We start from the raw sequence: 25,523 nt of genomic DNA on the forward strand, positions 1-25,523 counted from the left end.
CTCTCTCTCAAAATAAATAGTTTAAAAAAGATAAGATAAAAGGTTTGTTTTCAGTATGAATGCAGTGTGTATGCTTTCTACATACTGGGGCAGGCAGAGGGGGAGAGGGATTTGGCTAGATAGGAGGAAAGCTAGAATGCATCATAGATTTGTGAAGAGAAGGGATCTGGATACCATAGGAATCAATTGGGGTATGGATCAGAAAGAAGATAGACAGTTCAAATGTAGAATCCTAAAAGCCTAAAAAGATCATGGAGAAAAGATCATGGAATCCTAAAAGATCATGGAGTTTCACCACTCACTTGGTAATAAAGATACACGTACTCCTCTACCTTGAAATCCTCTCTAAATAATCCTGCCAAGAAGTTGTCCAGCTAGTCCTTGACCATCCAGTTTGGGGATTAACTACTCTTCAGAAAATGTGTTTCCGTATAATACATCACTCTATCAGTTTGTTAAAGTGAGGTGAAATCCCTTTCTCTCAACTTCTCTTAATGGAAATGGCTACTGTCACCACTGCCTTTGTGCAAATTAGAAGTGGGATCCCTACTATAAGGAAAAGGTCCTCTAGAGTTGTCCCTTTTATATGAACTAGAAAAAGTTCACCCCTTTCCCAGCTGGACTCAACCCCCACCAAGGCACATGGCTTATCAAGTGAAATGTGAGCCCCTCCCTTCCTCCCCTCTCCTCTCCTCAGCTGGACACCCGTATGTAGTAAGCAGTCCGATACAGTCTGTATGTGGCAGTTCTGCCTAGGGTCATACAGAGAAAAAACAAATCCTCAGCCACAAGACCATTATATGAAAACTGCTCTTCCATCCTTCTAAATCTTCTGAAGGCCAGACATCAACAATTCCTCTTACTGTTCTCATGTAATACCATTTTAGATCCAAACATCTTCTTTGAACAAACTGGTTTGACTACCTTCTGTTTAATGTCTGGTACCCAAAGTTGACTACAGAGATACCCAGTTGTGGGAGAACCAGTATAATCTGCAGTTGGACTATCAAATACATTGTGCCATAATCTGTACTTTATTAATAAAACCTAAACTATGATTACCTATTTCGGTTGCCAGAGTATACTCTTGTATTGTTGAAGCTGTAGTCTTCTAAAACCTTTGTATCGTTCTCTTCCTCTCTTTATATGCGAGTGTGTGTGTGTGTGTGTGTGTGCGTGCGCTTGAGAGAGGGGGGGAGGGAGATTATTATTTTTTTTTTTTAATTTTTTTTTTCAACGTTTATTTATTTTTGGGACAGAGAGAGACAGAGCATGAACGGGGGAGGGGCAGAGAGAGAGGGAGACACAGAATCGGAAACAGGCTCCAGGCTCTGAGCCATCAGCCCAGAGCCCGACGCGGGGCTCGAACTCACGGACCGCGAGATCGTGACCTGGCTGAAGTCGGACGCTTAACCGACTGCGCCACCCAGGCGCCCCTATTTTTTTTTTTTTTCAATGTATGAAATTTATTGTCAGATTGGTTTCCATACAACACCCAGTGCTCATCCCAAAAGGTGCCCTCCTCAATACCCATCATCCACCCTCCCCTCCCTCCCACCCCCCATCAACCCTCAGCTTGTTCTCAGTTTTTAAGAGTCTCTTATGCTTTGGCTCTTGAGGGAGGGAGATTATTAAGCTCTGTTTTCTTATCCTATACTTGTTTTGGGATTTTAAAGTTATCCCTGTTAAATTTTAAGATTTGTCCCACAACTAACCTATTGAGATCTTTTTATATCAAAATTTAATATCATCCACAGATTTGTAATCATGCTTTTTATGTATTTAACGAGGCTACTAGCAAAATGTTGAACAAAACCATATAACTATGTCATGAGCTACAGTACATTAGTGGTTCTCAGAACCTGATGCCCAGGTGAGGACCTGAGAACTTGTTAGAAATGTGAATTCTTGGGTCCCACCTGCTGAATTGGGAACTCTGGGCACCAGACCCAGCAGTTTCTCCTTAAATAGGACTCTTAGGTGATTTTGATGCACAGTAAAATTTGAGTACCACATTATATGGACCTGCCCTTCATATTGACTTGTTTCCATTATTCAGAATTTTATGAGTATCTTAAGAGGTTTTTTTCAGCCAGTTACTAATTCCCTAATTGAACCTAACTCATGGTTTTGCTCAAAGTAATGAGCAGGTTTGTCAGATACCTTGCATATAGGGATAATAACGACCTTTGGATTTTTCTTCTCAATCAATCTACCCTTTAAAAGAAGAAAATGATACTACTACGATTCTTCATAAATCCATATAGACTCATAGTAATTACTTTCTCTTCAAGATGCTCAGAAATTGTTACTTAAAAGACAGTGACTGGTTCTTGAGATTAACATAAAATCTTACTACTCTGTGTTATACTAGCAAGAGATCCAGAGTCCAAGGAATTCAGGTAGTAGGGATCAGGAATTAGAGACCATGAACCACCAGAGATCCTGGGCAACTTGAGGCTTACATCAAAGAATTTAAGCAATAGGAGGTGAGCATGAAATATAAGCATCAAAATGGTCTTTATTCTGAATTAGAGTTTCCTTTAATTGGATTTGATCAGAAAACAGAGTGTTTATTTTTCCATCATCATTACTTTGTGAAAACATTATATTTCCTAGGCCTCAGAGTGTTAGTCTGCTGGTAGAAACCACTGGACATCTCACTGAAGCTAGGGAAGTAGGAGGATGGAAATAATTTAGTTTCTGTCATCATTCAACCATGTGCTTTTAGTTTTTGTTTGTTTTGTTTTATTTTTCTGGTGGTGAAAGACTTCTCAGTGATCTTTGTGCTCACTTACTGTTTTAAACAATTTTTTCTAGTATTCCTTGTGACACACATATTTGTGAATTAAACTGGCTTGCACTAAAATTTCAATCTGTTTCTGAATTTTTTCCCATGTAAAGTCAACTGATTTATAAGAAGATTCATTTTTTTAAATGTTTAGTGAGAACCTATTACCCGTTATGTACTGGGAAATCCAGGACGAATGAAGCTTCAAAGATCTCAGTCTGGTTGGTTGGGAGGAGACAGACACGTAAATAACTACAATAGGACATAACAGTTTTTTTTTTAACGTTTATTTATTTTTGAGACCGAGAGAGACAGAGCATGAACAGGGGTGGGGCAGAGAGAGAGGGAGACACAGAATCTGAAACAGGCTCCAGGCTCTGAGCTGTCAGCACAGAGCCCGACGCGGGGCTCGAACTCACGGACCGTGAGATCATGACCTGAACTGAAGTCGGATGCTTAACCGACTGAGCCACCCAGGCGCCTCAACAGTTATTTTTTAATAGCAATTCTTCACATAAATATACATTATAGTAGAGAGGGAGCAATTCTTCACTCCATGGGGTTGAGAAGATTGACCGTGATAGAAGTGAAATTTGAACTGGGTTTTAAAGGATGAGTAAGATTTCATCAAAAGCAGGGAAAGGCATTCTGAGCAGAGGGAATGGCATAGACAAAAACACTGTGGTGAGAGAACACTTAGGGACTCTTCAAACAGTCTTGTGTGACTAGACTACAAGATGCATGATGAAAGCGTTAGAAGATATGGCTGAAAAAAGTTAGACTCCTGAATGCTTGGACTTTATTTAATAAGCAGTGGAGAGTTATGGAAGCTTTTTAATCAGGACTATGATATGATAAAATCTATCATAGAAAGTTAACTCTATGTCATGTGGAAATTGAACTGAAATGAGATAATGCAAGTAGGAAAACCTGGTAAAAGACTATAGAACTTTTTTGCATGACAGATAAAAAGAGCTTGACTTTGGGCAGTGGGGATGAAGAGAAAAGGGTAGACTCCAGACCTTTAGGAGGAGGAAATACATAAAATTGTTGACTGGGTAAAGGTATAATTTGATATGATTAAGATGGTTAGAATCACACAGTAGAAGAGACCTAGAGAATGCATGTCATGATTTGGATACTGAGGACAGGTGTGAAAAGGGAGAGAAAGAGGAGAGAAAGAGAGGGAGAGGAGGAGAGGCAGAGAGAGAAGAGGAGAGATTTAACATCCAGGATAGATCGTTAGATTCAACATAGAATTTTTAGTTGTAGCACCTTGCAGAATGCTATGTTCACAGCATTATTTGTTGATAAATAAACAAATTAACAAATCAAGAAGTCTCTATAATTTACATTTGTCTCTTAAAGTTCTGCCTTTGTTGTCAAAAAGTTAAGGCCAACTGATAGGCTATACGTTAACTCAAGACCATTTAAGTTGTTGATACAGACGTAACTAATCATTTATAAAAGTTCTTAACATATTTTATGAGTATGTTTAACCCTTTAACTCTTATCTGTTCTGAGCTAAAGAGTTAAAGTTTCTTTAATATATTCTTATGGATGGGGCATCTGGGTAGCTCAGTTGGTTGTGTCTGACACTTGATTTCGGCTCAGGTCATTGATCCCACAGTTGATGAGTTCAAGCCCCACATAGGGCTCTGCACTGACCATGTGGAGCCTGCTTGGGATTCTCTGTTCCCCCTCTCTCTCTACCCTTCTTTCTCTCTCTCATTCTCTCTCTCTCCCTCTCCCACTCTCTCCCTTTCCCATCTCCCTCCCGCTCTTTCTCTCCCTCCCTCCCTCCCTTTCAAAAATAAACATTAAAAAAAAGAAAATCTCTATGAAAACAATATATATTCTTATGGGGTTATTTTTACTACCCTTTTGGATTGTTTTCTTTTTTAACCCATACTAGGCAAAACTTGATAAAATGCCTGTTGGGTACCTGGGTGACTCTGTCGCTTAAGTGTCCGACTTCGGCTCAGGTCATGATCTCACGGTTCGTGGGTTCGAGCCGTGTCCAGCTCTGTGCTGACAGCTCAGAGCCTGGAGCCTGCTTCAGATTCTGTGTCTCCCTTTCTCTCTACCCTTCCCCTGCTCGTGCTCTGTCTCTCTCTCTCACAAATAAACAAACATTGAAAAAAAATTTTTTTTTTAATTTTTTTTTTTCAACGTTTATTTTATTTTTGGGACAGAGAGAGACAGAGCATGAACGGGGGAGGGGCAGAGAGAGAGGGAGACACAGAATCGGAAACAGGCTCCAGGCTCTGAGCCATCAGCCCAGAGCCCGACGCGGGGCTCGAACTCCCGGACCGCGAGATCGTGACCTGGCTGAAGTCGGACGCTTAACCGACTGCGCCACCCAGGCGCCCCGAAAAAAATTTTTTTTAAAGTCTGGGTTCAGGAATGCAGAATTATATGAACTTATGTAGAACTTTTTTTTTTAAGATTTTACTTTTTAAGTAATCTCTACACCCAACATGGGGTTTGAACCTATAACCCAAGATCAAGAGACACATGCTCCACTAGTGAACCAGCCAGGTGCCCCCTTACATAGAATTTTTTTAAAAATTCTTTCAAATCAGCCTTAAGATGGTCTGAATATATATCAGAAAGTTGAGACCATGGTTCCAGTCCTGGCTCTTTTTGGGCAAGTGACTTTGAACAAACCGACAATCAAGAGGCCTCAATTTTTCCTATAAAATATAAGATTTGAAATTGATAATTTCCAAGATATATCCTAGTTTAAGATTGAGATGCAGAAAAATTTAAGGCAAAGCAATGTGGAGCTTTGGAGTAATACACTAATTAATTCCTTATCTACTGTGTGTTTGGTATTTAGGCAACACAACGATAAACAAAATAGAAAAGATTGTTACTGTCTTGGGATTTAACCCCAGGGGAGGCAATCATTAAATAATTGCACCTAGTAAATATGATTGTAAATTGTTAAATTTTTTGAAAGTATTTGGTACTGTGAGAAAGTATAAGAAGTAGACCTAATTTAGAGAAAAATTTATATAGATTAAGAATATGAGGTAGGGTCTATGCATGAATGAAGTGGATACTTTTGATTAACTTGACTATAATCCACAATGCTACTATAACTACCTGGCTGGAGAAGTCAGGAAGGCGTCCATTTGGAATTGCAAATGTAGCTGCCTCTGAAAGCTGCATAGAACCTTTGATCCTATAATAGACTTTGTATAACTTCAAGAGAAATTGCTTCTTGGTTGGAAGAGGATTTTCCACGCTTGGTATGAAGCAGATGTTCTAAATCTTATGTGTGCTTTTGTTTTGTACTTATTAAACACCTGTTATATATTGGGCCCCGACATAGGTTCCTTACAAATGCAAATGCATAGAGGAAAAGATCAAAATGTCCTCTTAAGTTTTTATAAAGGTATCTCTGAAATCTTTTACATCACTAACAAAATACAGAGTATTTCCAGAGCATCAGGCAATCAGAAAGAGTTGAAGTACCCCCCAAATAGATCTAGAATGTCCTTTTTCATACATTCTATATAAATATCCAAATGAGGTTATCCATTCCTAAGAGTTTAACATCTTAAATCCATAGGTATTAGAAAAGCTCCAGATTGAAGAGTACTAGCCTCTGCTTCAATGGTGAGTTGTTGAGGAACAGATGAATCTCTAGGTGTAAAGGCCTTGGTCTTTTTCAATTTGGATAAAGGCTTAGCCCACTTAAAAAAAAAAAAGATGAAGGCTCTTTATGGATTGTGTGTGTCTTTGTGCACGCACACACGGCTTTGACCTCAAGGCCTCTTAATGCTAGTCTTGAAAAGAGATCTATACCTCCAAATGAAAGGATTCAGGGAAAATCGTGTGGATATATCCATAGAACAGTATTTTTGTATCTCTCTCTTTTTTTTAAGTTTATTTATTTATTTTGAGAGACAGAGTGAGAGTGTGCAGAGGAGGGGCATAGAGAGAGGGAAAGAGAGAATCCCAAGCAGCTGTCAGTGTAGAGCCCAGTGCAGGGTTCTAACTCATGAACCCCTGAGATCATTACTTGAGCAAAAATCGAGAGTCAGACGCTTAACTGACTGAGTCACGCAGACGCCCCAGTGCCTCTTTTTAGTTTAGTTTTGTTGTTGTTGTTGCTGTTGGTTTTGTTTGTTTTTGTCTGTTTTTGTTTTTGTTTTTGAGAGAGGACATGAACAAAGGAGGAGCAGAGAGCAGGGAACAGAGGATCCAAAGCAGGCTCTGCTCTGACAGCAGCAAGCCTGATGTGGGGCTTGTACTCACAAACTGTGAGATCACGACCTGAGCCAAAGTTGTTCAACAGACTGAGCCACCCAGACGCCAGCCCAGTGTCTCTTTCTGGATGCTATTTTGGCTCTGTGAATTGGTCCTGGTTTTAATAGACATAAGGTATCAGATAAGACTACTTTGCCCATATTTAATTCCAGGAGCGATGATTAGATACTACTTTATATAAAAGTGAGGTGATGAATGTAGAGGGGCATTTGGTCCTAGAGGCTTATATCCCATTGCTGCCAACCACATGTAACAATATAAGTCTAAGACTCAAGAATTCTAATAAGACCCTCGACTCCCAGGCATGAGTTCTTCATGATCAGAAAAACCACTAGATGGTGCTCTTAGTCATTCCTTCTAATGACACAACTGGTGCACTTCAAATACTTTCTTTGCCTAGCCAAAATTTGAGTTCTACCTAGCTACTTTAAATCTTCAGCTCTAGCAAGAAACAGAATTATAAGGAATCTCTTCAATATGCAGACTGTTTTCAGTCATTTTATTTAGTTACAAAATTATTCCATTTTATATGCCCCTGCTTTGCCATTCACAGGCAGTCTTCAGACTAGCCTCACCTCCTCACCCTTTCTTTGAATCATTTGTCAATTCTTTTCGTCTTTTTGCTCTTATGACTCTTTCTTTCCCTTCTCCCCCACCCCCTGACAATTCTACATGTCCTGTGTAGATGTTGTCCAAATAATGCACATTCCCTACCCCACAGTAAAAATAGCTGTCTGCCTAGGACAAGATTGTTTAAGGACTTATTTCTTCTGTATTTAATTTCAGGGAAGGTTTTATACTTTCATGCCAGGATATATACTTACAGTCTGACATCCTAGCAGTCTTTGTACTCCCATACTAAACCCTGCACGTCTTTATTTAGATCCTGAAGGCAAATTGCTTTGTTATATATACAAATAACTTGTGTTTTTATCTACAAATATTCCTTAGTATCTTAAAACTTAAGAGATGGATAATTTGGAAGACATTTTTTGGTCATTATAATCACAGTTTACATAGCATGTATTATATTTTGCTTTCAGTTTTCTTCTAAATTAATTCAGACTTGTCCTCTTCCTGGTTAGGTTGATATAGCAGAGGTTTACTCTGTTATTTTAAATGACCTTCCCAGTAAGATCAGACATCTCCCTTTCTAATCTTTCTTTTAGGGTATTTTAAAACGTTGGATCATTTATTATTATGAAGTTCCATATTCTAGCATAAAATAAGAGGAAATGAGTATATCATGAAGTTATTTTTCTTTCAAAAAATAAATGGTCAAATTGGACATTTAAGAGAAAAAAAAACCCAGGGGTGCCTGTGTGGCTTAGTAGTTAGGTGTCTGACTCTTGATTTCAGCTCAGGTTATGATCTCCCAGCTTATGGGATTGAGCTCTGTGTAGGGCTCTGTGCTGATAAGGCAGAGCCTGGTTAGGATTCTCTCTCCCTCTCTCTTTGCCCCTCCCATCTCTGTGCTGTTCCACATGTGTGCGCGCGCGCTCTCTCTCTCTCAAAATAGATAAATGTTTAAAAAAAGAGGGGAAAACCCCCCAAAGTTTTATACTAGCTTTATTTAAGGAAAAAAAAAAGATTAGGGCTCCTGGGTGGCCTAGTCAGTTAAGTGTCCAACTTTGGCTCAGGTCATTATCTCATGGTTCATGAATTAGAGCCTCTCATCGGGCTCTCTGCTGTCAGCACAGAGTCCATTTAGGATCCTCTGTCTTCCTCTCTACCCCTTCCCCCCTCTCAAAAATAAATAGTAAACATAAAAAAATACTTTAGGGGTGCCTCGCTGGCTCAGTCAGTGGAGCATGAGAGTCTTGGTCTTGGGGATGTAAGTTCAAGCCCCACCCACGTTGGGTGAAGGTATTACTTAAAAACAAAATCTTTTGGGGCACCTGGGTGGCTCAGTCAGTTAAGCCTCAGACTCTTGATCTCAGCCCAGGTCATGGTCTCACGGTTGTAGAAGTGAGCCCCATGTCAGGATTCATGCTGACCGTGGAGCCTGCTTGAGATTCTCTCACTCTTCTGCCTTTTTCTGACCCCCCTAAAAAAACAAAAACAAAAAACAAAACTTTAGAAAGCCCAGAAACTTTTTTTTCCTGGAAACTATTTTTAAATTTTATTGGAAGACCAGGATCAATGCGTGTTTGTTTATTTGTTGGTTTTTAATTCATTTTGAAAGAGAGAAAGATAGCACAAGCAGAGGAGGGGCAGAGACAAAGGGAGAGAAAGAGAATCCCAAGCAGGCTCCCTGCTGTCAGCACAGAGCCTGATGCAAGGCTTGAACTCATGAACCATGAGCTCGTGACCTGAAGTAAAATTGAGTCTGATGCTTAACCGGACTGAACCATCCAGGCACCCCCAATTCGTGTTTTTTAAAAATACCCCTCATGGCATGGCTAAGTGACACAGACACAGATATCATAATAGGAAAGTAGGATTATTAAATAGAAATAGTGAAAAGATGACTGGAGGGAAAACCTAGAAACCCCAAAATATGACAAATCATATACAAAATGAGGATCTGGATGAGCCAAGAAGGAATCCGAAGATAATACTTAAAGGGATTCCAAAAATTAATATTCAGTGCTTTAAAACTTCAGAGGTTGAAATCTATCTCTAAAATTATTGGGACCATTGGGGCACCTGGGTGGCTCAGTTGGTTAAGTGTCCAACTTCAGGTCATAAATTCGCCTTTGTGAGTTCAAGCCCCATGTCGGGCTCTGTGCTGACAGCTCAGAGCCTGGAGCCTGCTTCGGATTCTGTGTTTCCCTCCCTCTCTGCTCTTCCCTCGCTCACGTTCTGTCTCTGTCTCTCTCAAAAATAAACATTTTTTAAAATTAAAAAAATAAAATTATTAGGACCAATAGGCAATATTAATAGAAATGAATTTTTTTTTTTTTTTTTTTTTTTCTGCAAAAGGGTGATTTTATTAAAGCACAGGGACAGGACCCATGGGCAGGAAGAGCTGCACTGCAAGTGTCGGGGGATGACCAAACAGCTCATGAATTATTTTTATTTTCATTCATTCATTCAACACATTTACTGGATATTTCTGATACACCAGACATGGATTATATAAAAGTAAAAGAAATGATCTCTGTGTCTCACAAGTTTCTTGTTTAGTGGAAGAACTCAACAATTTAGTTTTAATTAGTAAAAACAATACCCCTAATGTTTTTGAGCCATCCTCAATTATTTTGAAATAAATGTAGTATATAAACACAGAATGTTTTAGCTCTGCAGTCCATTAGCCATATGTGGCTATTAAACTTAAATTAACTAAAAATTCAGTTAAGTGCAGATACATAACATTTCCATTATTGAATAACATTCTATTGGACAGCGCCATTCATGAGCTAAACAACAAGCTACATAATATATCAATTACCAAGACTGGATAGCATCCCTTTAGAATGTATTTGTTCATTTGTTCAGTTTTCCTTCATTCATTTAAGAAACTTCTATTGACTACTCATTACATGTCAGGCATCGTGCTAGGTGATAGGGATGTGGAAATGAAAATATATTCTCTACCCTAGGGAGTTCCTGGTCAGGTGGGAAGACCCAGACAGATAAACAATTATAAGATAGCAAAATAGGTGGTGTAGAGAGGCTAACCCAGCCTGTGGGGTAATGAAGATGATTGAATGGAAGGATAAGTAAGAGTTATCTGATGGAAAAGAAGAGGAGAAAGGCAAACAATTAAAAGATAGCAAAACGGGTGGTGTGGTTAGCCTGTGCACAGGAAGTTGCAGTGAGAACAAGGAGAGACTCACCCAGCTTGTAGGATAATGGAAGTTTTTCACTGAAGGTGATGATTGAATGGAAGGATAAGTAAGAGTTATCTGATGGAAAAGAAGGGGAGAAGGGCTGCTCCAGGCAGAAGGATAACAGAAACTATGGAAAGGGACTGTGGCATATGCAAGGAAGTGCAGGTAGTTTGGTATAGAAAGAGTTTAAGGTGCTCCTAGGAAAGTGGTAAGAGATGAGGCTAAAAAGGTAGGCACAGGCCAGATTATAAAGGACCTTTTTTGTCTTGCTTTATTGTGAAGGTGATGGGGAACGATTGAAAAAATGTTAAACTATGAAGTGGCACCAATCACATTTATATCTTCCATAAATCACACAGGGAGTAGTGGATGGAAGAGTGGCACAGAAGAAGCAGAGAGATCAGAAAGGAGTGTGTATTAACATCCAAGCAAGAAGATAGCTTGGACTAAGGTAGAGTCAGATTCAGACTCAAGATGTTTCAGAAGGTAGAGACAACAGGACTGAGTGAATTTGAGTTTTAAAGAAGAAAAAAATATGAAGCCATTGAACAAATTGAATAGCATATAATTACAAATGGTCCTCGGTACCAGATGACTATCAGATTGCTAAATTGTCTTCTATCCCTAGAAAACATTTGAAAAGAAGCCTGAGAGCTATAAATTAGTAAGTGGCACTTCCATATTAGTTAGGTTCTTGTGAGAGATAGGATAAAAGATAGAGGCTATTTAATCAGATTCTGGATCAATGGATTGAATGCTAGGAGATCTGAATTAGCTATGTGATCCTGGGAATGTCACAACATGTTTAATTTTTTAATCTATGAAATAAAGTACTGAGTGGCTTTTAAAAGCCTTCAGAAGACTAGTAAGTATTTCAAAGGGAGTTTCTCTTCTAGCTGCAAGATTTTATGATCCATCATCTGCATGTCCTATTTACTAAAATAAGTTATTGTGATGATCAAAGTAGGTGGTGTGTGAGAAAGTGCTTTGTAAACTGTGAGGTGCTATTTAAATGTATGGTACTATTATAATTTTGACACTAAGCTCTTTGGTTTGATGCCAAGTAATGGGGCTTAAACTACAGTGCCTTAAATAGGAACTTCTGAAAGAGAAGAAAATGACAGATTATTTTCAGTCCAGAAAAATTCTGGTAGATTAAGATATTAATCTTAATCTGGGAGAGAAATGGGAGAATTAGATAATAATTGAAATTGAGATTATTTTTATGCCTGATATATAAAGTAAGTCTCCTTGTGTTAAAGGAAGTATTTATTTTCTGTGTATGGGTATGTGTACGTGGAAATGGTAGAAGCTGAGCTAACATTTACAGCCTTGGTGGGAAACCATTAGGGATTCATAGTGAACTGTTACTTGGAAACAGTAGCCTGAGATTGTGGTCAAAACAGCCAACAATATACTGGGTGGTCTTAAGAAAACTACTTTTTACTTTTTAAATTCAAAAGTACTTTTGGGGCACCTGGGTGGCTCAGTCAATTAAGTTTCTGACTCTTGATTTTGGCTCAGGTCATGGTCTCACAGTTCTTCAGGTCAAGCCCCACGCTGTCCGTGCAGAGCCTGCTTAGAATTCTCTCTTCTCTCTCTCTCTCTGCCTCTCTCCTGACTCACACACTCTCTCTCAAAATAAACATTAAAAAATACTTTTACTTTTAATAGGTTATTATAATTTTGCTTATTATTTTTCAATTAAGACCTGACGGTACTAGAGAAAGACAACTCAATTACTGGGGACATGGTTGGGGGTGATGGGGTTGCTACAGTATGAAAGTATGCTACTCTTCGCTGTACGAAAAGGCAATAATGTGAATGAATTACACTAAATATTGAGAAGTGTGGCTGGATTTGCTCAGTAAATCGTAGTTTTCTGGAAATAGGGGGCCTGAGAAAAGTGAGTCACCTATCTATCTAATGAGTCACCTATCTAATGGCCGTAACTACATATGTAGTTAAGTACATAGCAGAGAACCAAGAAGTAAAGGGAAAAAATGATACACCTCTGAATAGCAAAAAGGTTACTCTTACTAGAAAAGTACATATACTCAAAGGCATATATAAAACCTATTTACCGGGGCGCCTGGGTGGCGCAGTCGGTTAAGTGTCCGACTTCAGCCAGGTCACGATCTCGCGGTCTGTGAGTTCGAGCCCCGCGTCAGGCTCTGGGCTGATGGCTCGGAGCCTGAAGCCTGTTTCCGATTCTGTCTCCCTCTCTCTCTGCCCCTCCCCCGTTCATGCTCTGTCTCTCTCTGTCCCAAAAAAAATAAATAAACGTTGAAAAAAAAAATTAAAAAAAAAAAAAAAAAAAAAAAAAAAACCTATTTACCTTACTTGTGGGAGAGGCCCCTGCTCAGGCTGTATTTGCTCTTTAGACACAATTCTAGTAGTTGATTAGCTGACTGGCCAGTTTAAGACTATAAAAGGTAGCATATTAATAAGATGAGTGAGAGAGCAGGGAGTAAGAATTGATGTTAAAACTGCAAGAGAGAAGGCAGAAGAATTATAAAGGCTAGATACAAGTACTCAAACAGCACAGCATTCTGAGCTATTTAAATAAATAAATAAATAAATAAATAAATAAATAAATAAATAAAGGACCTTAATACTGCGGCAGCCCTGGGAATGTATTGTACTGTACAGAATAAAAAATGTTCTTAAAATGTTCTTAACAGTAATCCAGAGAATTAAGAAACGTTTGAATAATATTTAGAATACTCAAAAAAAAGTTTAAAACCAAAGGAAGTATTATGTTACAGTTTAAAATTCCATCAAAAAATACTTAAGATTAAAAAGTTTTAATGCTTACGGGAACCCTCTTGCACTGTTGGTGGGAATGCAAATTGGTGCAGCCACTCTGGAAAGCAGTGGGGAGGTTCCTCAGAAAATTAAAAATAGACCTACCCTATGACCCAGCAATAGCACTGCTAGGAATTTACCCAAGGGATACAGGAGTACTGATGCATAGGGGCACTTGTACCCCAATGTTTATAGCAGCACTCTCAACAATAGCCAAATTATGGAGAGAGCCTAAATGTCCATCAACTGATGAATGGATAAAGAAATTGTGGTTTATATACACAATGGAGTACTACAGGGCAATGAGAAAGAACGAAATATGGCCCTTTGTAGCAACGTGGATGGAACTAGAGAGTGTGATGCTAAGTGAAATAAGCCATACAGAGAAAGACAGATACCATATGTTTTCACTCTTATGTGGATCCTGAGAAACTTAACAGAAACCCATGGAGGAGGGGAAGGAAAAAAAAAAAAGAGGTTAGAGTGGGAGAGAGCCAAAGCATAAGAGACTCTTAAAAACTGAGAACAAACTGAGGGTTGATGGGGGGTGGGAGGGAGGGGAGGGTGGGTGATGGGTATTGAGGAGGGCACCTTTTGGGATGAGCACTGGGTGTTGTATGGAAACCAATTTGACAATAAATTTCATATATTGGAAAAAAAATAAAAAATAAAAAGTTTTAATACTTAAAGCAAAATTAACACTATCTTTAAACAAGAGCAGCAACAAAAACTTATTTTGACATTTTCATTCCCTAAAAGTGCCAGATAAATTAAGCTATGCTAAGCTTTCATGTATTTAAATTCAAATACATGATTCTGAGCCTTTCTAAACTATATTTCACATATAATGCACTGAACTTAGAATTATTTTTGTTATTCCAAGAACTATATATATAGGTTGAAAACTTAAATGGCTTCTAAAATACTGACTTACATAAATTCATAAATGAAAAATCTGTAATGTTTTTTAGGAAAACTCAGATATTAATGAGGAGAGAGAATGCTTGCTGGCATTCTTTTATCAGAGAAGCTTTCATGTAAAGTGAGAAGGTCTTTTTTGTGAGATAAAAGTCTTTTGTCTTCAAAATAACTAATACTGGAATTGTCTTCAATGTAACTAAACAAGCTATATTACTAGTATTAAAAATTTTCAAGTAAAAAAATTGTTGAAAAAAATTTTTGAAGTATTTTTAAGTTTTACAGTATTTTTTAGTTTTTAAAGAGATGAGATTCCTTCTATGGAAAAAAAATTATTAGACATGAACAGACATTCCTGCATCATCATCATTTTGCTACTTAGAACACTTTACCTGTTGTCTGCATATAAAGCTGACTTTTTATGTGTCTGCCCATTATTGCTTTTAGCTAGAGGTAGGATTTTTATAAGCATGTTCTGTAACAAAGGAGAATTTTTGAAATATGTTGACAGCCATGGAATTGGTATAGTTTCAAAATGCTTCTATAATCATTCACCTAAGGCTAAATAGAGTCAGAAAAATTTTCTTGATTGAAGTATATTACTACTCTTGAACTTTTTCTGGGATAACCCTTCTAAATTTATTGTAATTAAGGATTACAGTGATTAAATGGTAGATTAGAAGTTTAAAATTATTAAAATATTTGTGGTAATGGGTGTGGAGAGCATTCTTAGTAGTGGAAATTGAAGGCCATAAATAGTCTTCATTTGAAATGATTATGTGTAAATATTATAATACATTTGTAATGAGTAGAAATTAATTTAGTGGCTAAATCCTTGTATATTTCACAATCTTGTTTTTATTCTTTTTTTTGAAATAGTGTTTGCCAGCTCTGAGCCCGTGCCAGGATTCCAGGGGGATACCCTGCAGCTAGCATTCATTGACCTCAGACAAGTAAGATGTAATAATGTAGTTCTCACTTATTGCCATCAACTGTTGTCTTTTTTTTTTCTAATGCTACAGGAATGCTTGCTCTTTTGCCTTGAAACAACCTTTCTTTGAAAAATTGCTTCTTTGATAACTATGAGTTTGGCCCTTCTCTCTGAACTTCTATTTCTATTTGGTGTCTCAACCTCATGGAACATTCTCATTGGTGAATATCTAACTTGGTCATTACCTTCTAAGCACATGACTAAATAACTTTATACTTTGGTGTAATGACACTTGAAATTTGAGTTCTTTTTTTTTTAATGTTTATATATTTATTTTGAGAGAGGGAAAGTACATGTGTGTGAAGCAGGGAAGATGTAGAGGGAGGGGGAGAAACAGAATCCCAAGCAGGCTCCACACTCAGCATGATCTTGATCACAGCCTGAGCTGCTGTCAAGAGTCAGATGCTCAACTGACTGAGCCACCCAGGCACCCCTGAAGTTTGAGTTATTTCTTAATGATTTCATGGTCCTATATGAAAATTGGTGATATAATTAGTGTCAGGACCCAAGTCAAATGTAAATTATTACAATGTAGAAAGGAGCCCCTTGCTTAATATTTTGCCAGTGATAAAGAATGCTTTTTTTAAATGTTTGTTTATTTTGAGAAAGAGAGAGCACGCACACGTGCGCATGCACAAACAGAGAGAGAGGGAAAGAGAGAATCCCAAGCAGGCTCCAAACTGTCAGTGCAGAACCAGACGTGGGGCTCGATCTCCTGAACCCATGAGATCATGACCTGAGCTGAAATCAAGAGTCAGATGCTTAACTGACTGAACCACCCAGGTGCCCCAAGAATGTTTTTTTTTCAGTAAATTATCTGTATGCCTCCAGAAAAAAGGATAAAACTACTTTTAAAAAGGTAATTATACATTAACATAATTCTTTTCTGGTCATGTAACTCTGCGTAAGAAATATGATAATTTTTCAAAGTTTATTTAGAGAGAGAGAGAGAGCAGGGGTAGGGCAGAGAGGGAGGGAGAGAGAATCCCAAGCAGGCTGTGCACCATCAGCATGGAGCCCAATGTGGGGCTCAAACTCCCAAACTATGAGATTGTGACCTGAACCGAAATCAAGAGTCAGATGCTTAAACCACCGAGCCACCCAGGTGCCCCAATATAATATCTCCTAATCATTTTTAATCTCTTCTAATCATTTTACTACTCTTTGACATTTCTACACTTGTCATTTTATTTAGTTCCTATTACCCTTTATCCATCTCTCCCATATTTTTTCTTATTATTTCTTTCTTCCTCTTTCCCCCCTCCTCCTTTTTTTTTTCTTAATCTTAAGCTTAAGGAGTTTAATAGAGCTGAGAGGCACAGGAGTATGGAGGGGGGGTGTGGATCCAAGGTAGAGGGCTCAGGGATACAAAATTGACAACAGGAGTGACTGCTGCCCTTGACAAGAAGAACCAAATGGAGATGGAATTAAAACAAAGCCACTGTGGAGGTACCTAGCTGGCTTAGCTGGTAGAGCATGTGGTTATTGATCCAGGGGTTGTGAGTTCAAGCTCCACACTGGGTGTAGCGATTACTTAAAAATAAAATCTTAAAAAACAACAACACCACTGTGGTTATTAGTTTATTAATGTTCCAAGCCCCTTTGGGGATGGAGATGACTGAAGATGGGGCCCCACCATTGATACAAATAGACTCTACCAACAGTGATGTTTAGAGCAGGACCAATTTGAGCAGTTAAGGAATTGTGATTTCAGTAAATGTTTAAGAATAGAGGTGTTTTTGCTTTAATTCCAAACCAGTGTTCAATAAACATGTATTACTATGTACTGATTATTTGGAGAGAGGTGATGTGGTTGAAATAGACACAAAAATAATATAAGAGAGAGTTTAGTTCTTGTGGAGCTTAAAACTCTTTTAGAGAAACAAAACACCCACAAACTGCTTAGGAATACTTACAGGACAGTGAGTCATGTGGATATAAAAGGTGTATCTTCAAGATAGGTTTTGAAGGAAACTGAAAAAATTATTCCTGTCTCCCAATTTTATCTGTAAAGCACTGAACATATATGTTAATATTTATTTCTGTCTGCAGTCAATGCTCATGTGTTATGCCACACCAGGAACAATGTTATGGATGACCTAGATCTGTAAATGATTAGCCTTACTAAGTTGGAGAAGATAGTAGAAAATGAAGAAGGTAGACTCTGAACTTTTATTCTAGTTTACTAGAAGGTATTCTTTCTGTTGAAGGTAGGTCTATTTCTTTTAGGAATTCTCTCTGTCGCAGTCTTACAAGATGATCTAATACAAAAAATGGAATCTTTTAGCAAGCTGGAAATAGGCTTGGTTGTATGTTCATTTCTCAGTTAGGTTACAGCCATGTACTGGGGTTAAGTTTCCCTGTTACAAGGACATGAATATGTTCTCCAAGCTAACGAGTATGTAATTTGAGGATATCTCCCATTATATACGAATAATCTGTTCCCAGAAAATTTGAAATTTATTATGTGATACTTTCTCAGTTTTGTATGAATTTGTATGGTGTTAACTAGTTGGTAATCTCATTGAAGAGTTGTGAATAGGACCACATAGGTTTTGAAGCTGTGGGTAAAAATTCTGTTCTTTGATTTATTCAGATAGGTGGTTGGCTCAGTGTGGATTAAAACTCTGATCCCAGGTACTTTCTTCCTTCAAAGACACCAAAGAAGGCCTTTTTACAACCCTATGTAAAGCATTCCCTCATGGAATTATTATTAAGGCATACTTAGAAATATTAATAAAAATCTCAAGTCTTTTGGGTTGAATTTACTTTTCATGTAGGTGCACTTACAGACATTAAGTCCTGGTTGACTCTTCCTCATTAGTGTAACTTTTTAAGAAACTTTTAAGTGAATAAAAAAAATATATCGGAAATATTTAGAATTCTGAAATCTATTATGACACATGTAAAGCTGTTAAAGATTTATATAGAAATAACTCTTTAATATAAAACACAGTTTTGGTGTGCCTGGGTGGCTCCGTCAGTTAAGCGTCCGACTCGATTTCAGCTCAGGTCATGATCTCACGGTTCATGAGTTCTGCACTCTGCGCTGACAGTGCGGAGCCTGCTTGGGATTCCCTCTCTCCCTTTCTCTCTGCCCCTCCACTTGTTCTCTCTCTCTCTCTTTTTCTCTCTCTCTCTCTCTCTCAATAAATAAATATTAAAAAAAAAACACTAAAAAACCACAGTTTTAAAGTATGATATTTAGAGGCACCTGGGTGGCTCTGTCAGTTAAGCATCTGACTCTTGATTTCAGCTCAGGTCATGATCCCCTGGCTTGTGGGATCGAGCCTCACTTCTGACTCTGCGCTGGCAGCGTGGAGCCTGCTTGGGGTTCTCTCCCTCTCTGCCCCTTCCCCCCCCCTCAAAATAAATAAATAAACTTTAAAAAAGTATGATACTTAGTATGCAGTGGAAGTTACTAGTGGATAAATTTTAATGAGCTCATTTTTAATGTATTATCCTAGTTTTTAAAAGGAGGCTAAAATAATTTTCCGTGATTATTAATGTTAAAAATTAATCATGCTTTATTTTTGTACTTTTGTATCCTCAAACAAGATGCTATTAATTTTTGTCTTTAGCTGCCGGACCACTGAGACATACTTGAATTTTACGGTATTAGAAGCTTGGATTTAATAACTTGACAAAGATAGTTATTTTTCATATACATTTGTTTTTCAAATTAATCTGTAAACAGTTAAGTGGTGAAATGCCAAGTATAGGAATTGACTAAAAATAAAATTAGTCTTTGATGTTTCATATGAGGTGATAGAAGTTTTTGTATCCGATGTCAGTGTTATTTAAATAAAGATGTCTTAAAGTTTCAATAATGTTTTAATGTTTCTGACTTCATAAAGACATTTCATGGAATATTATTTTAATACCTTTTATATGAAGTACTATATTACCAAACATAAAGAGGGTGCTAACACTTTTATTTACATTTCAGTTGGGTTTCTGCACCTTTCCTTCTTTTTTTCTAGTCTGTGATCCATTTCTGTCTTAATAGGGTGGCTGACAGTTCTTTTCAAGTATACTTAGAAAGGCAAAAGAGCCCTTTTCATAGTACTTATAAGGGGTCATGCTTCTGTTTTTTAGTTTGAATTTGATACTGCTTCATGAATTGCTGGGTATGAAAGATTAGGAAGTAGGTCCAGTGGTCAAATTTTACCTGCCCACCCGGACTTTGCCCTGAGGTCAAACTCCTGATATTTGCTGTTCTGAATAGAGGAGTTGATGACAAGTATGAGCTGATACAAGAGGAAAGTTAGAACCATATCAAAGCTGAAGGCAGGAGAATTGGGACTCAATGAGAGACTGTAGCTAAAAGATGGATCATCAGAATTGCCCTCTTTTAAAGAAAAGGAAATAGCTGACCTGTGAGTGAAAAGACTTTATCATCCTGCCAATCACATGCTTGCTAATGGAAGCCAGTTATCTCAACAACATCTTAAGGTCTTCTACCCCATAGACGATGCAGAGGACTAGTGGTACTGGGACTGCATTATATGAAGGTACTGTCTCAGTCAATTTTAGGTGTGCTGTTTTAATGTAATATGTATGTGTAAACTTTTTTTGTAAGTAAATCCTATCATCCTCCTACCCCCAGTTCTGAAATTAATTCACTGAACGAAGAACTTTGGAAACTTACACGTGTCTATTTTCTATAAAGACCGTCTATTTTGTTAAATAATCTTTCAAATGGATTTCAAATGAATTGTAAAATTTTTTGACAATGTATGAAAGCCTTAAAGAATTCCAGCTTTTTTTATTATAATACTCTCTATATGGTATATAGAATTCAGTGGTCATTTTTTATAACTAATTTTTTTAAGTAATCCAACATGTGACTTGAACTCACAACCCCAAGATCAAGAGTTGTGTACTTCTCCAACTGAGCCAGCCAGGTACCCCTATAACTCATTCTTAATACACAGAAATATTTCACTAAATATCATTAGAAAAGGAAGTGTCCCATGTAAGTGAATTTTTCAGGTAACTAAAGATTAGTTTTTAATCACCAAAACTTTTAAAATGTAGCCGATTTTGTGGGAAACTTCAAAATCTAAATCTCATCTTTATAGCTTCTTACTGAACATAACTCTCACAGTAGACTGAGCATCCATGGCTTACTAATCCTAATACTAAAGCCTCTTTACCTGATCCTGTTTCACTTTGTGATAAATTAGACTGTAAGATATCATTGCTGCATTCAACAAATGTCTTGATAAACTTTTAGACAATATGAAGAAGTTTAGGTAGGTTGGATGATAATGCAATTAGGTGGATTTGAAGCTAATAAAACGATCTCTTGGGGCACCTGGCTGGCTCAGTCAGTAGAGCATGTGACTTGTGATCTCAGGGTTATGAGTTCAAGCCCCACATTGGGGATAGGGCCTACTTAAAAAAAAATAATAAATAAATAAAAATAAAACGGTCTTTTGCCTAAAGAAGTTGGCTTTGGATCATTACTACCCTTGAGCAGTATTTATTTCTCAAAGTGTCTTTCCAGGGAACACTGATTTCTCAAGATGAGAAAAAATTTCTTTAAAGGCATTTCTAGGTCAGCTAAGTTTCGGAAACATTTTATACTCTAATTCCCTCTCAAACACTTACCATGTGCATTAGAATTGTAAGGACTGAGAAATTCTGTGGTAACCCGGCATTTCCCAAACTCATCACAGAACGTCTCCCTTACTCAGTTTTGGTTGTATTACATGAAACATACTTTGGGAAATGCTTCTTTAAGCACGCTCTAGATGTCTATCTTTGACGGTTTGGAATCAATATATTTTTAAAATAATAACCCAGATAATAAATACATAGAAGAAATATGAATTATATGTATAGATGACACAAAGCTCCGAGTTACCTAAGATGATAGAAGACAGAATCAAAGTGTTCTTAGTAGGCTTGAGTGATAAGTGAAAGCGAACAAAGTTAAATTTAGCAAGGAAAATATTAAATACTGTTTTTTACTTTTTTTTTTTTAGAGTAATCTCTACACCCAGCATGGGGCTCAAATTCATGATTCTGGGATCAAGAGTCGCTTGCTCTTCTGGGGCTCCTGGGTGGCTCAGTCGGTTAAGTGTCCGACTCTTGATTTGGACTCAGGTCATGATTTCATGGCTGGTGAGTTCAAGCCCTGTGTTGGGCTCTGCACTGATAGCGCAGAGCCTGCTTGGGATTCTCTCTCTTTCTTTCTCTCTGCCCCTCTCCCACTCGTGCTCACTTGCTCTCTCTCTCTCAAAATAAATAAATATTAAAAAAAAACATTTACATGCTCTATTGACTGAGCCAACCAGGTGCCCCCTGTATTTAATATTTTTAAATTAAATTTTTAAAAATACAAGATGTAGAAAATCTGACTTATAATATGAAAAAGGTCTGGTAGTTTTAGTTAATCTCAAATGAACCAACAGCGTGCTAGGAATTCTTAGACTGCATTAGTTAAGTGTCATATTTGGGTTAGACTACTGTGCTTTGGGGCTGTTAAGACGGTGCCTTGAGTTTTGCATAGTAATTTAGACACACATTGCAGAGATATAGAGAAAATTCCAGCTCTAGTGAGGGACCAGATACCTTGTCATAGGAAGAGCCTTTTAAAAATCTGGGAATATGTAGTCTAAAGCCTTAAAGGAAAAATCAAATATGTATTTCCTGTTAGCCTGGGTATGAGTCAGGAATTACCATTGTTTTCTTCCTGTTACAGTTCTGTGCCATAAGTGACCTTATAATATTCCTTTCCCCATCTAGGATTATATCTGGTCTTCAAGTATTTGATTTTAGGCAAACTAGGGGAAAAAGGAGTAATCATTCCTCTGAAGAATCTGAATTACACAAAATATATTTGCATCTCATAACACTTTTCAAATAGATGCTTTATTGAAGTATAACATACATTCAGGCAATTCTTGAGTGTACTGTTGCTGATTTTCACAAATTGAAATAATCTCAGTAACGTCCAGATCAAGAAAGAAAACTTGAGCAGTAAGTGCCTCAAGAGACCCTTCCCCTTACTGTTCTTCTTTCAGCCATTACCGTTCTCCCTCTCAAAGAGTAACCCCCTCATGACCTCTGACACCACAGATCAATTCAGCCTGATTTTGAACTTTGTACACATGAAATCATGTATTAATTTTTTAGAAGGTTCTGCCTTCTTTTGCTCAATATGTTCGTGAAATTTATCCATGTCGTTACATGTAGTTGTGGTTCCTTCATTCCCTTTGCTGTGCAGTCTGTCATCATACAAAACATACCATAATTTATACATTCTACTATTGATAGATTGCAGTTTTATTGTTACAAATTGTACTAACATGAACATTTGTTTGCATGTTTTTGGGTAAACATACAGGCAAATTTCTATTAAGGTGTTTACCTGGGAGTGGAATTGCTATGTCAGGGGATATGCATATGATCGTTACAATAGATACTGTGAAGCAGTTTTCCTAAACAAGAGTACTAATTTATACTTCAGCCAGCAGTGTAGAAGAATTCTTACTGCTCTACATCCTTGTCGCCATTTGGTATTATCTGCCTCTTCCTTTATAGCCATTCCAGTGGGTATACAGTAGTTTTACATTGTGGTTTTAATCTGCATTTTTAAAATTTGACTTATAAAATTGAATCCCTTTTCACATATTATTGTTCATTTGGGTTTTTTAAGTTTATTTTCATTTATTTTGAGAGAGAGAGCAAGTAAGGGAGGGACAGAGACAGGGGGAGACAGAATTACAGGCAGGCTCTGTGCCACCAGCGCAGAGCCTGATGCGGGGCTCGAACTCACAAACCATGAGATCATGACCTGAGCTGAAATCAAGAGTCACCCAGGCACCCCTATTACTGTTCATCTGAATATCCTCTTTTGTAAATAACCTGTGCAGGGATTTTTTTTTTTGGCCTTTTTTTTTCTATTGGATTGTCCATTTCTTACTTATTTGTAGAAGTTCTTTGTCTATTCTGAATATGAGTCCTCTGTCAAATATATGTATTGCAAATGTCTTCTCCTGCTCTGTGATTGGTCTGTTTACTCTTATTGGTGCCTTTTGATGAAAAGATGTTCATACTTTTAATGAAGTCCATTTTCCCCTTTATGGTTAGTGCTTATTAATGTCCTGTTTAGGAAGTCTTGCCTGTCCCTGAAATTATAAAGATATGTTTCTATTTTTTCTTCCAAAAGTTTTATTGTTTTACCATTCACATTTAGGTTTATAGTCCATCTGGAATTGATTTTTGAGCATGGTATGGAGTGGAGGCTCAAGGTTCATTTTGTTCCATATGGCTATCCAATTGACCCAGCACCAATTTTTGAAAAGAACTGAATCTCCTAGCATTTTAATGTAAAGTAATTGTAAAATACAAGACTGTGAGATATAAATGATATGTGCTTCTAATGTACAAGTAAAATGGTTTCTATTGCCTTCTAGTTAACTATATGCTTATATTTCATGGTTCATGCCATTCCTCATGAGCAAATTAGTTGTAGGTTTGAGGTTTTTTAATACCAGCCTAACTATAGTCTTACCACATCAAAGGTATTTTTAAAACAAAACAATTCTAGAGTAAGTATTCATAACAGTGCAGGCAGTGTAAAAGAAAAAGCTGAATTATAAGCCCACAAGGACAAGAATCATGCCTTTTTTGTTCACTGCTGCACATCCATTGCCTAAACGCTATTCTTGGCACATAGTGAACAATCAGTACATGTTGAATAAGTGAATGCACATTTTTTAGTTATACTCAAAAGCATTTTGGGGGGTACAGAAACACCTTTATTAGGAATTGAGATATTCTATGTAAGTTGATATTCTATATAAACATATACTTGAAAAGCAGTAAATTTTATTTTTCTATTTCAGTTGTTTTTTGAGGAGAGTATTTGTAAAAATACATGATACATTTCTGTGCTTTGTCAAGTAAAACTGTAACAGACATTTCTTGATTTATCTCAGTCATCATTATGGATACTCAAATAGTAATATAAGTTATTCCTAAGAAATGTTGTCATCACTCCAAAACCAATTGCTTATTCTTTTATGGATAAAGAAATATTTTGGCCAGGAGAATTATAGGAATTTAGACAAAGGTAATATACACCTTAATTAAGTGATCAGCCATGGCTGAATATAAAGCAGAATTAAATAAAGGAGCATTTATTAAACTAGTATTGTTTGGAACAATGAGTCAAGAAGAAAATAGATTAAGGTCAAATAAATTTCGGAAATCCGACATATTTTGTCCCTCTCTGTGAATTCATGATTTCATTAGCACATTAAAGGCTTTGAGAAGTCTTAGAGTAAAGGTGTTTCCCCTTTTACCCCCAAACTTGTTTGAGTACTGAATACTTTTCACAAATGAAAATCTCTTACTATCTTGCAAAGCAGTGTTCTACAGCACACAGTTTAACACTGAATTATGTGGACCACCATTGCATTCCTTTATAGATTCCTAGAACTGTCTGTCTCATTAAGAGAGCTGTGATAGCAAATAGATGAGTCTTTCAATAGATAGATGAAATTTAAATATTAAAATGCAAATGATACAAAAATGATGAAAAATAGATTTTCAAGAGTAATTTGCTGTACTTCCCTTTAAAACAAAACAAAACAAAACAAAACAAAACAAAACAAAAAAACATTTGGAGGATTTTATGAAGGGTGATAATTACCAGAGGATTAACGCTGCTTAGCTGCAGTAAACCAGTCAGTCAGTCATACAGAATAACTTGTTTTTAAGAAGCATGAAACGGTAACACAAGATTGCTCCTGAAGAATGAAAAGATTTAAGTGGGAAATTAAAATACCAGCTCATGTGGAGTTCAAATCCTAACAGTTGTCGGATTCCTTAGTGAATCATCAGGGCTATTGTTACTGAGCCACAGTATGCACGCAGGAAAATAAAGGATATATTTGCTACTTTTCTTCCTTTTAATACACTGTATGCGAGATGGGAACAT

At 37.2% G+C, this 25,523-nt stretch overlaps 1 protein-coding gene across 4 annotated transcripts in view; it reads left to right on the forward strand.

The window, feature by feature from the left end:
- EXOC6 (exocyst complex component 6) overlaps window positions 1–25,523 on the forward strand; it is a 229,178-nt gene that overhangs the window by 175,694 nt on the left and 27,961 nt on the right. For all 4 annotated transcript variants that reach the window (XM_043596991.1, XM_043596992.1, XM_043596993.1 and 1 more), the window contains exon 20: window positions 15,454–15,527. In XM_043596991.1, coding sequence (XP_043452926.1) covers window positions 15,454–15,527 — 74 coding nt within the window. The remainder of the gene's footprint in view (window positions 1–15,453; window positions 15,528–25,523) is intronic.

This window comes from Prionailurus bengalensis, chromosome D2 (genome assembly GCF_016509475.1).
Source record: "Prionailurus bengalensis isolate Pbe53 chromosome D2, Fcat_Pben_1.1_paternal_pri, whole genome shotgun sequence".
Taxonomy (NCBI): Eukaryota; Metazoa; Chordata; class Mammalia; order Carnivora; family Felidae; genus Prionailurus; species Prionailurus bengalensis.